We start from the raw sequence: 23,704 nt of genomic DNA, 5'->3' as shown, positions 1-23,704 counted from the left end.
GCCAACCAACATTTATCCTCAAGGTCGAGAACTTGTTTGCGCCCGACAATTCTGGTTTGTATAATTTATTATAAGTAATTCTCATTTTTTAAATTAGCCACTTATTTCTTGACGTCATTCCAGTGGTTACCTTAGGTATTTACCATTTGAAAACAATTATAATAAAAATCATTCGTAAACGTATGTGATAAGTGTGATGATTTAACAAAAAAAAAGAAAAAGCCGAAAATACGCCGAGTGTTAGTCTTTCGTTAGGTCAGTCATATTATTTATATAAAATATGATTTTGATAAATCACGTTCAAAATATTATTTTCCGAAGGTCGATCAAATATGCTAAATTATTTAGGTACATGTAAGTACGTAAAATCTTGTTAGCACAATATAATATGCGTGATATTGTTTTGGTTCGTAGAAGTTCCCTATTATTGTTATTATTATTATAGACGTTTAATAAACTTGTTTGTTCTTCAATCGTTTATTAACAAGATCATTTTTTCATCAAAACCTACAATCAGGCCCGTATTTAAAAATGAAAAAAAAAATTTAAAATTTAAATTTAAAAATTTGGCGCTCCCGGGCATATAATTTGGCACCCCCAAAAAATAATAATAATATAACACTTATTATTTCGTCCATAATCGAGATTCTTTGATATTAAAATATAACTTATAAATGAAAATCGTTTAATACTTTTTTTAGTTAACAAACTAAACAAATTATAACATAATAAAACATACAATTTCCTTTTTTTTAGTTAACAAATTATAATATAATAAAAATACAATTTTTTTTTTAATTTAAAAATTATAACATAATAAAACATACTATTTTCTTTTTTTTATTGCTTTATTTTTTTTCATTAGGTACATCATTTTTAAAATTAATTTTTCTAAAATATTTTGCCGCCCCTGAGACTTGACGCCCCCGGATATGTACCCAGTAGCGTAATTTGGAGGGTGGCAAGGTGGACATTTGCCCTTGTCTGATTTTAAAAGTAGTCCAATCGGCCGATACTTGGTTGCTGCCGTTTAAGTTTTTTTGTTGAAAAAACATCTATTTTTTTTTTTTAAATATTTTGAGAAAATAATATTATATTAATTATATATAACGAAATTATTGAAAACAAATAAAGACAAATTAGAAAATTTTTAAAAATATTACAGAAGTTATTATATTTTATTGAATAATAAGTAGGTAGTACTTACCTATAATTACTGTTTTAATTTGGTATACATTAACTAAAGTAGACTGGGTTGGGATGGGCTCTATATACATTTCACTGAAGTAAGCTTAACTTTTAAAATTACACTATTGGTCAATATGGTCTTCAAAATTAGGTGGTGTAAGGGGTGACTGTTGTGTGAATAAACGTATTATGTTAACTTTAATTTAAAATGTGATATATATTACATTTTTAATACGTATTATGTATTTAATAATAAAAAAAGCTTTCTTTTTCAATATTAAAGTAACAAAAAATATATAAATTATAAAATATATATGTAAGATGGCATTTGTAATAACTAATAAGATAAAAATGTAAGTAGACATTTTTTTGAGAGCGAAATGAATCGTTTTTTAGGTTACCTATATGGCTATAATATATTATGAGCCGGTCAAAACTTTTGCCCTCCTCTGTTGAAAACTGAAATGACGCCACTGTATGTGCCTACCCCTGCCTCCCCTCCTAAATATGGGACTGCCTACAATTTAAAGATAAATAAAATAAATTATTGTTACTTTATGGAAAAATAATCATTATTGTTTTTCAAACTTCACACACACATCAAAAACTCTTGGCTTAATCAAATTTTATACTTTCAGTGATCAGTAAAATATAGCTAATGTGCTATATTAACGTCACTATCCTACGAACATTATAATTATTAATTTTATCAAAAATTATTAAACTTTATGGCTTAATGATTTGTTAAATTTAAAATTTTTTCAAGATTTTTTTTATTTAACTAAACTACATTCATCTTGAAGTAATATTTATTGCTATAATAATATCATTAAATATTAGTATTTATTTATTTTTTTTTTGATTTTTCATTCGCATTAGATACAGTTAGTAAAAATGACGTTCTTAAAATTCTACATCGGTTTGGTTTTTAAAATAATAAGATTGTAAAAAAATATGAAACTTCTAGATACGTATTAACCGTGAGTTTGATCAGTGATCACTATTAATACCATATATTATTAATGTAAAACTAGTGTATGAAAACGTTTTGTCGATTGTAAATTTTTTGTCACTCAATGCAGTCGATACGCTATCTGTCCAATAATAACGTATAAAAATCTCCTTTTGCGTTTGGACACTATTACAAATATTAATTGTAAAGTATAATTGTATTTATAAATTAAAGTATTATAATTATTATATATAAGATATATCGTAGCCACTTAGTGAAATTGACCGTTTCATGAAATAGAAACAGATTTTTCACACTTCGTGAAATACGAAAATATTTCACAATATAGTCACTCCAATTTGACATCGTATACTTATTTTCACAATCTAGTAGTTCACTTTTTGTACCGTAAATATATTTTATATTTATCATAGTTTTATAATCATTTTAATTTATGATATGGTATTTACATTAGCTTAGTTCTGATATACATGACAGTAATATATAAGTAGTTAAATTACATAATAATTTATATATTATTTATATATACGAGTAATATAATTTATTATATAGATAATAATTATTTATTTAAACAATTTAATGAGTTATGGTAACGGCTTTTTAATTTAATACTACCTTAAATAAAAGTATAACGTTTAGTTTGACAAATACTTTTGAAACAACTCAAAAATCCTTGACCTCCGGTTATAATTTTGACTGTTTCACACAAACTCAATTGGTTATGCAAATATAATATGTGTTGTAACACGATACTTATTTCCAGAATTAAACCATCTTTTAATTAAACCATGTTCAATTCCTACTCTTTACATCTCATTTTTTCCTCAGGTATAACAGCAACCATGCGTGCAGGGTCAGAGACCCTCTATCGACTTTTGGAAATATAACTTGTAAAAAATAACAAAAAACTGTATCTAAATATATTGTACTCGTCCAATTTATTTACCATGTATGTCAATTGCTATGTATAATAAATATTTTTTTATCTGTACGCGCTACTTTGCGTTTTTCTTCTATGTTTTGATTTCTTTTGCACAAATAACAAAACACTTCTATGGATTAAATTTTACAAAGTCCGCAATATCGTAAGTAGAATAGAAATGCCGATTCTGGTCCATTCTCCACTCCACCTCCACATATACTTCCACCTCCACCACTGTCGTCGAACCACTCTACATCCACATAATCCGTCGCCGCTGCGATCGTGTAATTACCATCGTTATCACCGCCGTCTCCCTACCATGAACCGATTCTGAACCATTCCATCTCCTTATATTCCGCATACGCCGCGACCATGTTATTGCGGTCGTCAAGTATACGCTACGTTACGTCATGTGTCTACTAAAGGATTTGATTGTCAAAAAGTTTCCATTATACCATGTTGTTTCTATAATGAGTCAATCGATCGAGTTTTGATGACAATAAATTCCATTAACTGTTTCACAATCATCCACCCAAATAGATTGGGATCTTTTTGTAATATTAATAAAATAATTTTGAATAGATAAAAATAGAAAATAGTTATTTGTGTTAAGGGTTTTTAAAAATTATAATATGCTGAAAATTTCACGAACTAAAAAAAATCGTATTAGAATTCGGTGAAAATGTTTCATCGACAGACGATACTATCTATTTTGTATGATCTGTGAAGTTAAAGTGATTTGCGAAAAACAATTTACTTACGAATAATAATTATAAGGGATTATTAAATCGTCAACAACATCCGATTTATACTTCTTTACTTCTTTAAATTGCCCTCAAATGGAGGAGGCAATCTCCAATAAAAACCAAGGTTAATCCACGCGATTTCGATTTCTTTTTCGCTTCTATTAGAATACAAAAGGTTTCTATTTCTATCATTTTAGTCTTAACAAATTCTCAATAGGTCACTATTTTTTTGATTACTTCAAGGGCGGACTAGGTTGGGGAGCCGGTGAGCAAATGTCCGCTGGGTCGCTTTCTTTTGTTAATGTCAAAATTAATTATATAGACAAAATATAATTTAATTATCAAAGTCATATTGACATTTTTACTATACAATTTTCTTAATTATTATTTTGGTGTAATATCCAATGTGTACCTAATATTTACGTATTATTGCAGATGAAATAATTGAAGTTACTGAATTATTATTGAATGCACAATAATGTATAATATAGATATTTAAGCCACAGCAATGGTGTCGAAGTCCTAAAATTGTAGTTAGACGAAAAATATTTAAAAAGGCTCCAATATCTAAACATCAGTCCCAATCGTGTACCTTAGGGGGAAGGGATATGAAGAAAACAAATTAATAATTTTACTCAAATTATTGTTTTCAAGCGATTGTGATAAAAAGTAAGATTTTCTCGATACATTTAAATAATTATATCTTAAAATATTTCAATATTTACTAATTAAAAGTGTATGTAGGGATGACTTAATTACCAATAAGCAGATATATCCATAAGATTTGTTAAAACATTATTTTCTAATATGAATCGTTGTACATTAAAATTAACTAAACTAGTTACCAAAGGCAAAAATTCACTTATTACTCCGGAGGTGCTGAAGTCCCTTCAAAATTAATTTATCAGTAACCCGTAAATCACTCTCCATAAATCATAAATACTCTATCACATCTTTTAAATAAATATTATAATAAACAGAAATTTATTATTGATTAAAATATGTATGTTTTTTTTTTTTTTTTTTTAGTAAATTACAAGAAAATAAAAATATACTTATAAATTATAACAGATACATGATAAAATATAAATTTTATTATAATGTAACTAATTTGAACAATTTCAATAAAACAATTTAAAAAGGACAATTTTTTCTGTGCATGAAATATAAATTAATTCTACTATATAGTATATATTTATTGTTTCATGAGTCTACTTTTTTTTGAAAATTATTTCAAAACAATTTCAGTATATATTTTGCATCATTTTCTATATTAATAACGGATAAATCACTTAATCTATTTCGCCCCATAATAGCCATCGTTTAAATTTTAATAGGGTGCATGGCAGAAAAACTATACTCACACGAAGAAAAAATCGGCAAAACTAATGCAACTTTAAATAATGTGAAAAATGTTGATAAATATCTTTTTCGATGATTTTTATTGAATTTTCCGAGCATTTATTTAGTTTAGTTAATCTATAAGCATTCTTAGCAACAACCATTCACTAAACACTAGTTATGTCACTATATATATATATATATTGGCAATGGAGTATTTCCGGTGGAGGGAGTCCCGGGTCTTGACCTCACCCAGGGGCGGATCCAGAGTCGGGGAACTGTAGGTCAAACTATTTCGAGAGACCATTTATTAGGGATGAAACTGAATTAGAAATTAATACCTTGTAAAAAAAAAAAAAATACAATATGCTCATAAAAGTGTATAAGTATATTTATATTACATTTTAGAATTAGTGATACTACCGATAATGACTTATTAACGATTAATAAATATAATCTAATTTTATCAGCGCAACAAAACGTACAGAATAAAATATGATTTAATTAACTTTCTACTATAACAATATAATTTAAAATATAAATTATGAATTGAAAAACTTTAAATTTTGAATATACATTCATTTTTCAAGTAACTCCGATGGGCCAACTGTTCAAGAGTCCAAATCAAGGTCTAAAAAGATAAAAAAATTTCCAAGAGACCAATTTTGTCAACAAATATTAACTGTGGGTCAACTGACCCCCTGAACTGAACCCCTCTAGATCCGCCCCTGCCCCTTCCCCTAGAAATAAAAAGTTCTAACATCATAAATGAGGAGAAGCTTCTTAATCAACATATTTATTTTAATAAGAGTGAAATAACAAACTCTTGACTTTAGAATAATAACTTTATTATAAATAATACCAAATTCAAAATATTTCATTTAATAAGTATACTGGTGCTTACTATGATCGAACTATAACACATCTAACTATTGGTCTGTTTGGGACTACTTTATATTATATAAATTATATATAAATATATATATTATATAATACCCCATTTTTATATGATACGCTTGACCTGGACATAGTTTGAGTTATGTTTTAAGTAATTTACAAGTTATACCATTTATCAGTATATATATGTATATATATATATATATATATATATAACCATATATCTCGTAATACCATATATCAGGGGTGGCCAAACTTTTTTTGGTACTTTTTAACTATAATTATTAAGAAACATACTTGCATAAAGTGTATATACATACAATAAGTATTTTAAACTAATTACTAATTACTAAAACTAATGTAATAATAAATAATAATTTATAAAATCTAATTACTTAAGTCTAATTAACATATTATTTTATTGATTTGAGAATTATTGAAGTGTGTCATCGCATTTCGTTGACCGATTGGTCGTAATCTGGCGAATAGTTTCTGACTGCTAATCAAAGACACTGTTCCAAATGGTCATCAAAGAGTGTAGCTCGGTATTCTGTTTTTATCATTTTCATGTGAAAAATACTGTTTCGCACAGATATTTAGGTCCAAAATAAGTATGTAACTGCAAAGCTACATTCCTCAAACACGGATATCTTTCTTCACTTAATAAATTCCAAAAATGTGTTTCAGAACTTCGAGTTTTGAGGAATATATCTGATTATATATATTTTAGATTTGATGATTTGATATTTGATACCCCAGTTCACAAAAATACATATGTTTCTAATTTTGATTACCTATTCTATAATTGAATAGGTGGTTTCGCGATTTCTGTCTTTCGCATAACTATTTTTCATATGTCTTTCATATTTAACGATGATCCCTTGTATTGCGGGTTATTGCATATTATTTATAGGTGTGCGCACAGGTGTGGCTTATAGGGCTATAGCCACACCTGAGACTTTTTTTTAGGTAGGTACTAGGTACTTAAGTAAAAAGTGCTAATAATTTTTTTTTTTGGAAAATCGAAAGTTTTTTTTATCAGTTTTATCAAATTACAAAAAAATAAAAATTACCAGGACTGGCGTTCATTGATAATCAGATTGTATATCAGATTTTCTAATAAATTTTATTTTTACTTACATATGTTTTATATATCTATTTTTTTTTAAGGCGGGTTTTTATAATGGGATGGGTGATCAAAAAAAAAATAAAAGCCACACCGGAAAAAGGAATCAGTTTGTTTATTAGTGCTCTTGATACCCGGATACCCGGATACTTGGGTACCCAGATTTTACTAGTATTACCCGATTTACAAAATTTCGGATACCCGTTATGGTTTGTATACTCATAACTAGAACTGGGATTTATATGTAAATACATATTTTTTCTAAAACATGATAAATTTCGTTATCTTTTTTTTTTCGTTGCGCAGATAAATAACTGCTATAAATAGATAATCTATCACGAAGATCTTAAATGTATGGCGAGCTGAGGGAAGCATAATTCAAAAAGTACTGAATAATAACCTTACTGGCAAGCGTCCCAGTGGAAGACCTCGCCAACGTCGGCGGGATAGATTAAATGCAGATATAAGAATGGTGGATGAAGCAGCAAGTTTCGAGACTGCCATTGATCGTGACAAGTGGAGAGGTTTAGTAGAAACTGCGAAAGGCCTTAAGGGCCCATAAAGCAAAAAAAAAAAAAAATAGATATTATTTTATACAACTTTTTACAACAATTTATTGTTTACTTTTACATCACAATAAATTAGTAGCTATAAGAATATAAAAAACAGCATAGTTAACAAAACTTTTCAAACACCTATCAATATAAATATTCAATTATTATAATTTTTGTATAGTTGTACATATATTTTAAGTTCAAAGCAAAAAAATTAAATTATGAATATATTACACGTCATCAATAATATCACAATTTTCTCCTTTTTTTTTTTCGGCCCTGGGGTAGGTTTGAACGTCTTCTCCCTTGTATGTACGCCATTAATTGTGATTATTTATTATTAGGACTCGGAATTATATGCACTAAAAACGTACGAAATATCCATGCATAAATGGAAAATATGCAAACAAAAATGCATGTTTATTATTTATTAAATTTATTTAATTTTAAAATGTATAGGTACAATTCATTAAATAATTAATATTCAACAAATAAAATACTTTAAAATATATCAACTGTATTTTGTATATTTTATTGAAATGTATGGAAATGTATGTTATATTGAAATTTAATATTATTTTGAATACTTACTCATCTAAACAAAAAGTCACAAACAAAAATAAATCAAATCAAACAAATCAAATGGATTTTTATAATATTTAAAAAGTTACCTAGAGAGTTACTATCGTATTGGTACTTTTAGCAAACTTTATCTTATCTTATTATAACACAAAAATCAAATTATATAACTGCATGATTCACGGAATTTACGATGGACATGCGCTAAGTAATATATAATAAGTAATATAAGTAATATATAATAATATTAATAACTTCGTAACATTTTTTTCTATATATGCATTATAATTTATTTTACGGACCTGAGTCCAATTACAATTTGAAATGCTTGATATTAGAACTTTTAGTTAGAATAACAATTGTGATAAAATATTATAACATAATAATAATAAAAATAATAACAACAAGAATATTAATGTAGAAACTATATAAAACAAAACACCAACAAAAAAAGAAAATAATGAAATTAAATATTAAAGGTACATTATAAGTAAAAGACAGAATTATAAAAAAAAATCAAAATTGGTATTAACAGAGTTATCATTAAGTAATAGATAATAGGGGAGTTTAGTAAATAATTGTGAGAAGAATGAGTTATATAAAATAGACATGACTCCCTAGTATTACGAGTATTGACTTTTATGTTAATAAGACTTAATAAATAAGAATCATCTATTTTATTATTTAATAATTTTTTTAAAAATGTAATATACGAATCTTTCCTGCGATCTTTTAAGGAAATGAGATTTAAATATTTGTTAATTTTATCATAATCAGAATGAGGAGTCCTTGATATACTGAATTTAAAGCTAATAAATCGTAAAAATTTATTTTGGACAGCTTCAATGTGATTAGAAATGCCAATAGAATTAGAGTCCCAGATAATTTATTTCATTTCATCAGATATATAGTTTTTTATTTTAACATATTGAATTCGTTTAGAAATAAAGGGAGTGAACCAAGATAATAAAGGATTAGAGATGCCAATTTTTTTTAATTTGATAAGTATACTATGATCAATACTATCAAATGACTTTTCAAAGTCAGTGAAAACTGTATCGGTTTGACTGCCATTGGAAAATGAGTGTAAAATAAAGTGTTTAAAATTAATAAGATTAGTTACTGTTGATTTATTACATCTAAAACCATATTATTGCGGAATAAGTATGTTTTTATAAATTGGAGTTAATTTATAATTAATAATTTTAGAGAAAATTTTTGGAATGATAGAAATAATTGGTATAGGACGATAATTGGAGATTAATGATTTTAAACCTTTTTTTTAAAAATAGGATTGATGAATGTAAATTTCCAATTAGAAGGGAAAATTCCTATGTTTAAAGATAGAGTAAGAATTTTATGTAAAGGAGGAGTAAGATTAAATCTACAGTGATACAAATATAAAGCAGATATACCGTCAGGACCAGTAGAAATTTTACTAGTTAATTTTTCTAATTCATTAAAAATACCTAAAATATTGATTTCACAGTTATTAATGATATCGACTGATTCAATGACTGGTAATGGGTAGTTAGAGAGAGATGTATTTGAGTTCTTATAAACTGAAGAAAAATAAATGCCAAATAAATTAACTATGCTAATACCATCATTAGCAACTACGTTATTTAAACTTAAAGAACCAGGAAAGTCAGGAGAATATTTAATGGTTTTTAAAAAATACCAAAAACGTTTAGGGTTCAATTTTAAGGAGGATTCAATGTTAGATAGATATATATAATGGTTGATTTTAGTTTGAGATTTAGATTTTGCACGAAGAGCGGAAAAAAAATTATATTTCAGAAAAATTCTAAAATATGCATAATATATTATTAATTATAATTTGAAATATTCCAAATATGCGAAAATATGCCAAATTTAATTTAGCATACTAACACATTAGATTAAGATTCAAATTTCTCTCTTACTTAACTACTTTTTAGTTTAATATATAAAAATATGCAAATGCATACAATTCCGGACCCTACTTATTACTATCTGCGTAGCTATACACATAAAAAGTAACGAATAAGGCCACTGTATCCGTTATCTGCAAGATTAAAAATAGGCTTTATAATAACTTTTAACATGTTATTCGACATTATACTTGAATAAATTAATTATTGAAATACAATACCACTAATAACACTCACATAAAATACTAAAGATTTAATTTTTAAAACGTAATTTTATTAATTTAAAAGAGAAAATAGGTATTTTAATATTTTTTATTTGAATAATCGTGTAATGTATAATTTAATACTGATTACCTCTTAGCAGTTAAGACTTAGCTAAACCGTTTACGTATATCAAAAACCATCGGGTACCCAAAAATTTTGGGTAATGGGTACTCGCTATCCGGAAACGTTGACTACCTACAAAATCAGGTATTACCCGGATAAACAGGTACCCAGGTATTATTCACATCAAATCAAGAGCACTAACGCCTATATTATTATATGATATGCTCCCATGTATATACCGATTTGATCATTGTAACCGCACTACTGATATCTGTACCCAACAAAAACAGGACGCACCGTAGCTCCGCACGAATAAAATTATTTTGTAAATCCGCAACTCCGCATGCACCGTAATTCCGCACGGTCAAAAAAATTAACGTACCGTAGATCCGCATTCTAAAAATATTTTTTACATCAAAAGTCCGCATGGCATAAGACTGTGTTATGAAAAATACTTTAAAAATTACCAATCCAAAGATTCATGATTCAAATTATGATGATTCGTGGAGATAACTGACAAAAATCCAAAAATATTGAAAGGAAAAAATATGCGATTGCATAGAAATCCGCGCTTTAGTTATAACTAAAAACGGTCGAGCACAATATCTTTTTGCTTCAAAAATACTCGACTTTTTTGCTAATATATTCGGCATTATTCAATTAATTTCTTCAAAAATGACAGAGGTATAATCTACAAATCATGCCCGATCTATTAATACTAAATACAGACCAATCCGTTCATTTATTAGGTCTGTAACACTGGCTAAAGAAAATGAGCAAATTTACACACTTTCAATGGGCAAACTGGCTCGTGTAATGTACTACAATAGTGACCGCTTCGCTTTTTTTTTTTACTTAGCTTCGCGCCACTACCGTCGCACTGGATATGATGTTTATAATAAGTGTTATTTTAGAGCTCTTAATATTATCTGACTCCCCCTCCCCGTGTAATGGTAATCGTGAGGGCGTACATTTATATATGTCCGTAACAATATCGTGAAATATTTTCATAAATCACGAAATGTGAAAAAAACCGTTTCCATCTCGTAAAATGGTAAATTTTACCAAGTGGCTGCAACATATATATATATATATATATATATAAATCGAATATGAAAATAGATTATTCGAACCATGTATGCACAAGATTTAGCTTGTGGAGAAATCGTATAGAGTTATCAAAATCGTTTGGAGAACTAAAAAACGTTTTCGCGAAACGCACTCAGTTGCTTACTATGTAAATCATGCGATACGAGATAGAGTACAACAATAAAATCGTTATTAGTATTCTAACGGTTCGTAATATTTGGAACGATATTCCTGTAGCGAAAAACTCGAACGGAGAATCCGCCACGGCGGAGCCGTTCCTAGTGGTCGCGGTCGGTCGTGTCATCTCGCGCGACATGGTGCGGCACTGCACCGGAACGGCCCACGCGTTATCAACATTACCGCCTCGCGCCATGATAAGCCGGCGATAACGTTTCATGCAAACGTACCCAATGCACACGTGCGCGCGAGCGGACCATTTGTTGACGATCCTTAAACCGTCAGTCATCATGTCAAGTTGTTCTCTTTGATTGTTATTTTTATTATTTTTCTGTCCGGCGAACTTGTGTGTTACGATGTCGTCCAGCAAGATATTTCTACAGAACCGAGCGCTTGGTAAGTTGTTATTACGCGCCACGTTATTCGGGGACGCATTGTCGTCAGGCGAACGAGTAGCGACGAGAACTGTTCACGCGCTTCTCTACGTTTCGTGCTATGGCCTATTTCTTTACGGATGCTTCTCACTCGCGCACACGTTTTTCGTGACTTGTAACCTGGTGTTGTCCGACGGTTGTTGAATTTGTTTACGCTTCTAACTATACAGACACGTAACGTACATGACGTTTTGGAATGTTGCCGAGTAGTGATCAACTTATATTGAACATGTTTTGTATTATCAATTACCTTCAGACACGGTTTTTGTTTTCTATTCAAATTAAAATGTTTACAATTCGTAACTCATGACCGATATTTATCGTTTACCTAACCTATGCGTTAGTGTTTCAGTTTTTTATACAAATTTGTCCAATCAGATATCTAAAACTTTTAGTAAATCATATCACCAAACATGATATTAGGTGTATAGTTAAGTATTATTTATCAACAATATTTAGAACAAGAAATCATTGAAATTGCTTTTGCATATTTAACTTTACATTTTATACTAAAGTCTTTTTGCACCAGTAGTTATTAAACTTCTGATACAAAATTAGAATATCAATAGACTGCTATATTTTATTCCTTGATAATTATTTTCGATTTTACTTAATTTTTAAATGTTTTTTTTATCTAACTTCTGTATTAAATAAATATAAATATATTAAAAATAACAATTTTATTATTATTGATTAATTATTGTTTCCTATTTGTAAATATTTAATTTTAGTATTTATCTTTGAAATACTTTACTAATTTTTTAAGTATTAAATATTATATGATACTTTCTCTTTTAAGTTATCTTATACAAATGTTGATTTAACCGTCATCAAATTAATTTGAAATTTGAAATTTATATGAATTTAAACTATTTAACATTTATATATTAAAAAAATTGTTCATATATTCAGGAATGAATTTAATATTACATATAACACAATGCAATATAATACACTTAATTACATTCATGTTGTTCAATGCCTATAATTTAAAAAATACCAATTAATATATCATATATCTCTGGAAATAATTTGATTGTTTGGTATTTACAGGATATGTTAGTAATGAGATTCCACTTGTCACCCGTTATATAAACCTTAGACGAGAAAATTTAATAGTTACATCTGTTGGCCGTGCATTTCACACATACAGTTCAGATCGATTCCAACTTCTTTCTGTCAGTCCTCAACATGAAGCAAATATCACATGTTTAGCTGCAGATTGTTACCTTGTTTATACCAGTTGTGAAGACCAAATATATGCATGGCGGCGTGGTGTAGAACTAAAACATACATATAGTGGCCATAAAGCAGCAATTAAACTATTATTTCCATTCGCTGTAAATTTAGTGTCTATTGATGAACTAGGAATAGTAAAAGTTTGGGATATAAAAACTGAGAGTATATACAAAGAAATACAATTAAATATAACAGCAACTACAATATGTCATCCACCAACTTATACTAATAAAGTACTAATTGGTTCTGCTGAAGGAAAACTACAGTTATGGAACATAAAAACAGGATCTATGATTTATGAATTTAAAGGTTGGGATAGCAGTGTGACCAGCTTAGAACCAGCTCCAGCTGAAGATATGGTAGCAATTGGATTGAAAAATGGCAAAATTATTTTACATAATCTAAAATTTGATGTTTCTAAAATGACTTTTGTTCAAGATTGGGGTTCAGTTACACGCATCAGTTTTCTAATAAAACGACAGTTAATGATGACAGGTAGTCCAAAAGGCACTGTTGTTGTATGGAATCTTGAGGAAGGCAAAGTTGATAGTTTAATTGTCAAAGCACATCATGGACCGATTTGTGGTCTTCAGTGTTTACCCGATGAGCCTTTACTTGTTACTTCATCTTCAGACAATTCTCTTAAAATGTGGCGTTTTGACATGTCTGACGGCTCTGCTAGTTTGTTTAAAATACGCGAAGGACATTTCAAGCCTCCTGTTTCTATTCGCTTCCATGGAGCTAGTGGTGCTAGTATATTAAGTGCTGGCAATGATTCAACATTACGTGTCTTCAATACAGTCACTGAAATTGCAAACAAAAGTTTTGGACGTGCATCATATAACCGAAAAATTTCTAAAAAACGTGGAAATAAATGGGCAGATCCTTTAACAATGCCACCAATAACTTCATTCACTTCGGAGACCACTCGAGATAAAGAATGGGACAACATAGTAGCTGTACATAGAGGCATACCTACTGTAACAACATGGTCATTTGATAAGAATAAAATGGGAGAACATAAATTGTGTCATGAAAGATTTAAGAAAAACGTCAGTGGACAAAAAGGCATTAGTGCTAATTGTGCATGCCTTACTCATTGTGGTAATTTTGTGGTCATTGGTTATAGTTCTGGCCATATAGACAAATATAATGTTCAGTCAGGTTTACATAGAGGTACATATGGAAATCCAACTGCTCATAATTGTGTACGGGCAGTTTATGTAGATACTCTTAATCAAGTAATGATATCTGGTGGTTCAGATACATTTTTGAAGTTCTGGAATTTTAAAAAATGTGGTATGTTATTTGTTTTTAATTATAAAACTATTATTAAATTTACTAATAAAAAAAAAAATTGTTTTGCAGACTTGTTAGCTAAATTGGAAATAGATGACACTGTTTCATTCTTCAGTTGGCATTCAGAAAGTTCCTTTTTAGCAATAGCTTTAGATAATTATGATATATGCTTGGTTGATACTGATACACGTACTGTTGTACGAAAGTTCAGTGGTCATCATGGTCCATTAACTGATTTAACGTTTAGTCCAGACTCCAGATGGTTGGTTACATCAGCGATGGATTCAACTATTCGTACTTGGGATATACCTTCATCATCAATGATCGATATACTTAAAGTAAACTATTTTATCATCAATAATACTATATTATTATATAATATAATCTGTTTTAGGTTGATACACCTTGCGTTTCGTTGACATTCTCTCCAACTGGTAGTTATTTAGCTACTGCTCATGCTGATCGTTTGGGTATTTATTTATGGTTTAATAAAACACTATACACTCATGTTAGTTTACGGCCCATCATTGAAGAAGATCAGATCACAGAACCACTTCCATTAACTGGCATAAACCAAGAATCTCTCGAATGCCTTACTGTTGAAAATGAAGATAAATACACCCCTAAAGAACAAATTGAAAACAAGATTACTATGAGTGGTCTGGATGATGCTAGATGGCAAAACATACTGAATTTAGATGCTATCAAAAAACGAAATAAACCGTTATTACAACCTAAAGCACCAGTTGCTGCTCCGTTTTTCTTACCCACAATTCAATCATTAAACTTCGAATTTGACATAGAAGATGCACTAAGTAAAAAAGAAATCAATAAGAAAATTGACCCCAAAACAATAACCCAAACCGTTTTTGCTCAAAAATTATTAAAAGCACAAACATTAAATGATTATCAAGCTTTATTTGATCAATTAAAATTGATGGGACCTTCTGCTTTAAACTATGAAGTACGATCTTTATCACCAGAAGCGGGTGGCACATTTGAACTAATGATTAAGTTTTTGGATTTATTGAAACAAATATCTGAGAACAACAAGGATTTTGAATTATCACAATCTTATTTGGGTGTATTTTTAAAATACAATGGACGTGTAGTGGCCCAACAACCAGAAGCATTAACTCATTTAGAGCAAATATCAAAAAATAATCCTTGGGAAAAATTACAAAATGATTTTTTATTATGTCTTAGTATTGTTGAATATATGAAAAATAACTAATAAATCATTATAATTTTCATCTTGTAATAAGTGTTTTGTAATGTTTTTATTTAAATTAAAAATTTCAATTCAAGCCAACTAAATTAAAATTATTGTTTTTTACTGTAAAAATATACATAAGGTAATATATGTAAATTATATTACTTATTATATTAACTGATATAATTTGTATATTTATATTCTGTCCATTAAATGTGTTACATTTTCACAAAATGCTAAAATTCTCATCCTGGGTCTTATAAAATACAAATAAATATAAAAAGTAACAGTAATCAATTTTTTTTTTTTTGTATAGGGTTTTAACATACACTGAAATGGTTTTGGTGTATATAGTATTATATATTATATAATACAGAAGTATAGTAATAAATTCATTTCACTGAGTGACTAAAAACTTAGAGTACCCTAACTGATGAAATATATTTTTAATTTATTTCATTGAACGTTAATATTCATGACACCACATTACTGTAGTGCTGGAAAAATTAAATTAAATTATCGGTATAGGTTTCTTGATTCATCTGTCATTGATTTACATGTAGGCCTAGGCATTTTGCAAAATACCTGATTTATCCATATTGCTAGTGACATATACACAATTTAAAAATGGTTCAATAAATATTACTCTACCAGATATGCAGTACATATTCAATGCCTAAAATTAAATCATTGATCAAAATTATTATGTATGCTAAAGTATTATCTTTGAAATCTTTCATAATTAATAAGTTATTGTATTTGAAAAACTGCCCTGAGCAATACCAACCAGTGTTTTTTGTAAAATTTTAAATTCAAACCCCTATTAAAAAATATGGTACAGAAATTTGCAATATTTTGAAATTAATTTACAAGATAAACATGCATTTGGAAAAAAAATTATTTCAATCAAACGAATATGGTCGTATAAATGTAGACCAAAATAAATTTGGGAGCCCTATAATTATAACTGCACTGGTTCATAGAAAATCTGCGGGTGCCACTGATAATATACATAAAATATACTATAATGGTTAATACACTGCATATTTTTAAATATTTATCTCAAAATATAGCTATTATTCAACTTAAACCCATTATTGAAGCATCATTAATCATTAAAATTAGTCATGATTAAAAATTAACAAATTCTGTAATCGTACCTAATCAACACATTACATTATTACTTTAATCATTTAAAATAATTTGAAATTGTAATTATTGATTATATTAATTTATCTTATGATTAATAACTACAAATTGTAATCGTAATCATTAATCAGATTACGATTTGCCCAACACTGGTTGACAAAGGCACAAGGTTTTAACTCTCGGATAGTTCTAACCGCCTAGAAGGAACTTAACTCTGGTAATAATGACCAAGTGACTTTCGTTCGAAAAGTATTTGGTGGGGAGAATGGGATTAAGGTTAACTAAATAATTCGAAGAGGATTTACAACTCCAAAAAAACCCTCTCCCCACTGCTCACTGCGCCACTGTTCGAGACTTATTAAAATACATTAGTAAAATATTTACCGTCATTGGCGGCTAGTACACATGTATCAATTACCAATTGGGAGCATTTTTCACTTACGCCACACACGCGTATTTAGGTATAAACGAAAGGATATTTTTAAGCTTCACACAAACCAGGCGTTCTCCGACTGATAATTTATACTATATTTGTACTGTAGAAAGAGACGTGTCTAGGAGGATTTTGAGTGTTTAAGCCCCCCCACATTTTAATGGATTTAGAAAAAAAGTATTGCTTAATGCAATTTAAGTTTGATTTCGTAAACATTTGGTAGGCTTATTTTTATAATCTATAATCGATCTATCTAACACTAAAAAATTAATTATTACCAAAATTATTATCTTGTGAAATAAATGCATTTGAAATACGTGGTAGTACAACTATTGGAACGATTCTAGTTTAGCAACCTATTGATTTTTTTAATTTTTTTTTTCCAAAATGTGTGTTTTAGGGTGTTTTATAAGTATATAAAAAAAAGAACCCCGGACAAACTTCGTTTTAGAGTAATTGATGAAAAACTTCAAAAACTTGATGTGATGTCCTTTGTGATATTTTCTCCTTCCGAATTTTGATTCATCAATTACAACAATTGACCCCGGTCCACCTACATACGAAGTATTTATGAAAATGAAATAAAATTTTTTTGCAAACGATGCGTGTGGTATCGGCAATGGCCAATGAAACTATTATACGAGTGTTTCGGCACTCATCGCTACGCTCCTCGGCGCCGTCGCTTCACTCTACAAATCGAAAATATTCCTCGACTTGCTATGCAATACCACCTCAAGTAGGTAACAGGGACAATAAAAATGTAAATATGTGAAAATTAAAATTAAATATTCAATTCTAAGTATTATTTAAAAAAAAAAATGGGGGTTATGAAAAAAATTTGAAGTTTTTGAAGTTTTTCATCAATAACTTCAAAACGAAGTTTGTCCGGGCCAATTTTTTTTAACATACTTAAAAAACACCCTAGAACATACATTTTGGAAAAAAAAATTAAAAAAATCGATAGGATGCTAAACTAGAATTATGCCCAATTATTAAACTCCTCGCCCCACCAAAAAATATTTCTAGGGACGCCCTTCATCCTAGATACTTTCTTGTTTTCTACTAAGAAGAAAAGTTACAAATTCTAACTAGGAACGGATTAAAATCACAGAGAGAAAATTACATCTGTTTCACTATATTAATATTATCAGTACCGATTATAAAGGACAATATACTATCACGAAGAATATTAACTCGACAACGGAACATTACAAAAAACCGCCAACTATTTGTTATCTTCCCGTTATCTATTATCTATCCATCCGATATCATAATAATAGAAATAATAAAAACTAGGTACCTTTATAGTAAGGGTTAATTGTCAATTATTATTTTATTGTTACACAACTTTTGCAATCGAGGGACGACGTTGGCAGAACATTTTTTGTCTACATTTGTGCGAATGGCATTTCTTATCGCATATGCACATTAAAGTGTTAATAAAAGCCCAGCCATATTAGTCATCACATAATCACTTCTGACGTGAATTTCAATTATGAATGACTGTATCGAAAGTAAACGAGTAGTTGTATTGGTTGACATGGATTGCTTTTACTGTCAGGTGGAAGTACATCACAATCAGTCTCTATCTGGAAAGCCAGTTGCTGTGGTCCAGTACAACAGTTGGAAAGGCGGCGGGTATTTCAATGTTTACAAATAGATTATGCAGTAAATCATAGTTTAGTGTTACTATTTTAGAATAATCGCTGTAAATTATGAGGCGAGAGCCAAAGGAGTCAATCGGCACATGAGAGGAGACGATGCTATAAAGAAATGTCCGGATTTAAATTTAGTGCGGGTCAAAGAGCTTCATGGAAAAGCAGATCTTTCAAAGTAAATAACTTTTACAATAATTATATCAATGTTAAATATTATAATATTGAAATCATATTATAGAAATTGGTAATAATTTTGGAAGGTCATGGATTTTTTGTAATAATTAACTGTAAATAAAAAATATTTACTTAATATATCTTGATCTAAAAACTTAAAACAGCTTACCTATACAAAACAATTGGAATAGCAAAATTCATTATTTTATAATAAATAAGATTGATTATTTTATTAACTATATGATATTGTTAATATTAGAGTATTAGATTTAAAAGCAATAAAAAACTAAAGAAAAGCACACAAAAAAAAAAGCAATAAAGCTGTAAAAATCTTCCAAATAAGCTTAAAAAAAGCATTGAAAATGGGTTTAAAAAAAAAGATAAATAAACAATTTTTGGCATTTTGTAAAGGACTATGGCATATGGTGTTACAACAAAAACTAAACTATAATTTTGAGTATATAATTTCTAGAATAAGTGCTTATTTTTCTGTTTATTGTCATTTTAAGATAAATTAATCTACTATATATCATACAGCATATGACAAACTGAACAATTTTATAAATAATTGATTGAACAAGATTTGGAACATATTATATAAAAATAAATATTAAAATTTCAAATACTTTTATTTAGAACACATTTTGAAAAAATGTAACTTAAAAGCAAAAAACCGTACTTAAAATACCCAAAAAGAGTTGTGATGTTTGAAAAAAGCCAAAAAAATATCAAAAATACCAAAAAAAAAAAACATTTATATACAATAAATGCAAAAAAAAAAAGCAAAATAAAATGTCGTGTATTTTATTCTAAGTAGTATAAATCGAATTCGTAGCTTATATTTTAGAGTAATAGTAAAAAAAAGCAAATGCCTACAAAATCCGTACTCTAGTTATTATTATAAGACAATTAATTATATTCATTTTATCCTTCATAGATATCGTGCAGCTAGTCAAAAAGTGTTTGAGGTTCTCAGTGAATTTAGTTCTTGTGTACAACGAGCTAGTATCGATGAGGCTTATGTCGATTTAACTAGTGTTGTAAATGATTATATATCATCTAATCACAATGTAATAACAGAAAATGATTTACAAAATACATTTGTAGAAGGTTATACTGATAAAAACTCAAAAAGTAAGTATATATCAATTAAATCTCTTTAAAACAAATATTATATTAAAAATCATTAAAATGTATCCTTCATCAATAAAAGTTTGGATTTTATATTAAATATTGATAATCAACTTATACCTTTAAAATATATAAAAATACAGAATTTGCTATTATTTGAATCTGAATAACAGAAACCTATCATGTAATTCAAACTATTATTACCTACATATTACTGAACTTTATAAATATTTAATGCAATTTGTCTAAATATTTTTAAATTTAAATTTATGTTCTAAAAAAAATAAAAAACACCTGACTATACCATAGTCTTATTTGAAGTATTTATATTAATGCTAACTCTTTATAAAACAAACAATTTAAGTGAAATCTAAAATGCACAAATTAATATTTAATTATTTTTATTTAGCATTTTATTATATTTATTATAATAAACATTTAACTATATACTTTTGATGAAAAATAGTAATATTTAGTTGTTTATTAAGAAAATAGAATTGAAAATATGAAAACATGGCTTCATGATGTATATAATAATGAATTACAAGATGATTCCTTACTTCGTTTGACAGTTGGTGCCATGATGGTAGAAAAATTGAGGGAATCGATTTTCAAAAAAACTGGGTTTCACTGTTCAGCTGGAATTGCTAATAACAAGGTTAGTTGTAATTAATTTTTGCATTATTAATAAAATGCTGATAATTAATAACTTTAAAATGAAATGGTTCAGGTAAACATTTAAAATCATCTTTGTCTGATAAATAATTTTGAAGTGTATTGGAAACAACTGAATAATAAAAACTTAATAAATTGTTCACACAAGACTGAATATTTATTGTAAAATAATCAATAATAAGTTCGGTACCAGTTGCATTTATGAAATATTTTTAAATTAGCTGGTGCTTTAAATATTTTAAAAGTATAGTGTACATTAAATTTTATACATATGTGTTTAATTATTTTGATTTTGTATTATGAATAAAATTACAATTTTCTAAATTTGTTAATATTTACCAGATTTTAGCTAAACTTGTGTGTGGCTTACATAAACCAAATCAACAAACATTATTACCACCTTCTAATGTACCTCATTTGTTTGAGACTATCCAGATTAAGAAAGTAAAAAATTTAGGTGGTAAACTTGGAAATCGCGTTAGGGAAGAGTTTAACTGTGAATTTATGTCCGATTTAGCAGCAATACCTTTAAATGATTTACAACAGAAGTTTGATAATAAAACAAGGTATTTATTAATTTTATTATATTTAAATATTTTAATTCATATTTTTATTATTTTATTTTAGTAACTTTTTGTATCAAATCAGCAAAGGTATTGATAATGAACCTGTAGAATCTAGAATTATACCTAAATCAATTGGCAGTTGTAAATCATTTCCTTTAGGTTTAAAGGTCAAAGAAGAAATACAACATTGGTTAAGTATTTTAATGAATGATATTGTTGAAAAATTAGAAGCTGATTATGAAACAGTATGTATTAATTTATTCTCTTTTTAAAATCAAATAATTAATATAAATAATACATTTTTTTTTTTGTTTTTTAGAATAAAAGAAAAGCTACATCAATGACTATCAGTGTTAGATATTTAAATAAGGAAACAAATTTGCCTACGTCCCAATGTGGTGAAGTGACTACCTATAATAATAGAAAATTGTTAGATTTGGCTTATTCATTGCTGTCTAACATGACTGAAAACCAAAAGTCTTCAAATTGGTAATACTAAATTTTAAATATTAAATTTAAGTTGCGCCTAATCAATACAGCTTATAACAGTAATATATAACCTCATATATCCTTATGATATAATAGTTTAAGGCATGATATACATCGAGTCCATCACTTGAACTTACTTTATATACTTCTAATTTAATATTTGTTTTAATAAGTTGTGATATAATTTATTACAGGAAAACCCCTTTGTCATTCTTAGGAATAAGTATTAACAAGTTTATAAAAATAACAGTAAAGTCATCAATCAATAATTATTTTAGCAAAGGAGTTGCAAATAATAAAATAAATTTGTGTGTTCAATCAGGTATACTAGAGAATGAAAAAATTAATTCTGAAATTAACAATACCTCTGAAAGTGATAGTTGTACGCTATTGGAACTAATTCACACCAATGATCAAAAATCTAGTACTAAAAAATGTACACTTATTTCTACTGAACAGTTATCATCATTAGACAACTCCAACACTAAAAAAAATGACACTAGTAAAGGTGAAATGAAAAATATTAAAACCATGTTTGCTCAGATGAGAAATTCTAGTAATTGCTCTATTAATTATATTGCGCCTACAGAAAATGTAGATAATAAAATAGAAAATATGAAAAAGAACAATAATCAACTTAATATGAATAGTTTTTTTAGTAAAAAACTGAAAATTATCTCTCCAACTAAAAACCAATTAAATGACCAAGTGTCAGCAAAAGTTCTGTCTGCTTCGACAAGTTCATTAAACCTCTCCAAAAAACTGGAAGTGATTTCTCCTTCGAAAAACATACCAAACAATGATAAGGTTAAACCATCAAATCAGTCACCGGATGGATTTTTTTCAAAAAAACTAGAATTTGTATCACCTTCGAAATACCAAAATACAAACCATGATTTGGAATTGACTATTGAATCACCTATTATTGAATGCTGTGATGATAGTGTTCCTACAATGTTATTTTGTGAACGATGTAATAATATGATTCATATAAATGAATACGAAGAGCACATCGATCATCATGTGGCAATGGAATTAAGCAAAAGTTTAAACAAGACTGATATAATACAATCCACGAGTAAGGATAAACATAAAACAATTAAAAATAATGATGGTAGTAAAAAACGTAAGAATAATTCAAAAAGTTTTCCTCAACAGAAGAAACCTTGTTCTGATATTTCATTGTTTTTCAAACCAGTCTTAAATCCTTGACTAATTTAAATCGGTGAATAAATAAAATTTTATTATGTATAATTTTAGAATTTTAGATTGTATGAATTCTTCTTCTGTAATAATTTTATGAATATCAAATATGTATGTTAATATTCATGTATATAAACAAGCAATTTTTATAAAAATACCATACAAAATTACAAAGATATATTTTAAAATAAGAAACTTTATTACTATGA

The 23,704-nt window shown here is 27.9% G+C and overlaps 2 protein-coding genes across 3 annotated transcripts; both read left to right on the top strand.

Moving 5' to 3' along the window:
* The first annotated feature begins 12,041 nt into the window (after positions 1 to 12,041).
* LOC112689782 (WD repeat-containing protein 36) lies at positions 12,042 to 16,038 on the top strand. The gene is made up of 4 exons (XM_025563636.1): positions 12,042 to 12,228; positions 13,320 to 14,804; positions 14,874 to 15,142; positions 15,199 to 16,038. The coding sequence occupies exons 1-4, from the start codon at positions 12,189 to 12,191 to the stop codon at positions 16,036 to 16,038; spliced, it is 2,634 nt and encodes an 877-aa protein (XP_025419421.1). The 5' UTR covers positions 12,042 to 12,188.
* Positions 16,039 to 18,862: 2,824 nt separating this feature from the next.
* On the top strand, positions 18,863 to 23,541 carry LOC112689743 (DNA polymerase eta-like). Of its 2 annotated transcripts, none has more exons than XM_025563575.1 (8): positions 18,863 to 19,237; positions 19,298 to 19,432; positions 20,369 to 20,565; positions 21,135 to 21,220; positions 21,580 to 21,803; positions 21,865 to 22,048; positions 22,123 to 22,292; positions 22,487 to 23,541. In XM_025563575.1, exons 1-8 carry the CDS (start codon positions 19,095 to 19,097, stop codon positions 23,502 to 23,504), a joined length of 2,157 nt encoding a protein of 718 aa, XP_025419360.1. In that variant the 5' UTR covers positions 18,863 to 19,094; the 3' UTR covers positions 23,505 to 23,541. The 2 variants fall into 2 exon arrangements, with proteins under 2 accessions (XP_025419360.1, XP_025419359.1); XM_025563574.1 differs by having other exon boundaries at positions 19,095 to 19,237; positions 21,051 to 21,220.
* The last annotated feature ends 163 nt before the right edge of the window (positions 23,542 to 23,704 follow it).

This window comes from Sipha flava, unplaced genomic scaffold (assembly GCF_003268045.1).
Source record: "Sipha flava isolate LNK unplaced genomic scaffold, YSA_version1 46_pilon_pilon, whole genome shotgun sequence".
Lineage (NCBI taxonomy): Eukaryota > Metazoa > Arthropoda > Insecta > Hemiptera > Aphididae > Sipha > Sipha flava.
The sequence above is the reverse complement of the archived record's forward strand: the minus strand, read 5'-3'. Positions and strand labels throughout refer to the sequence as shown.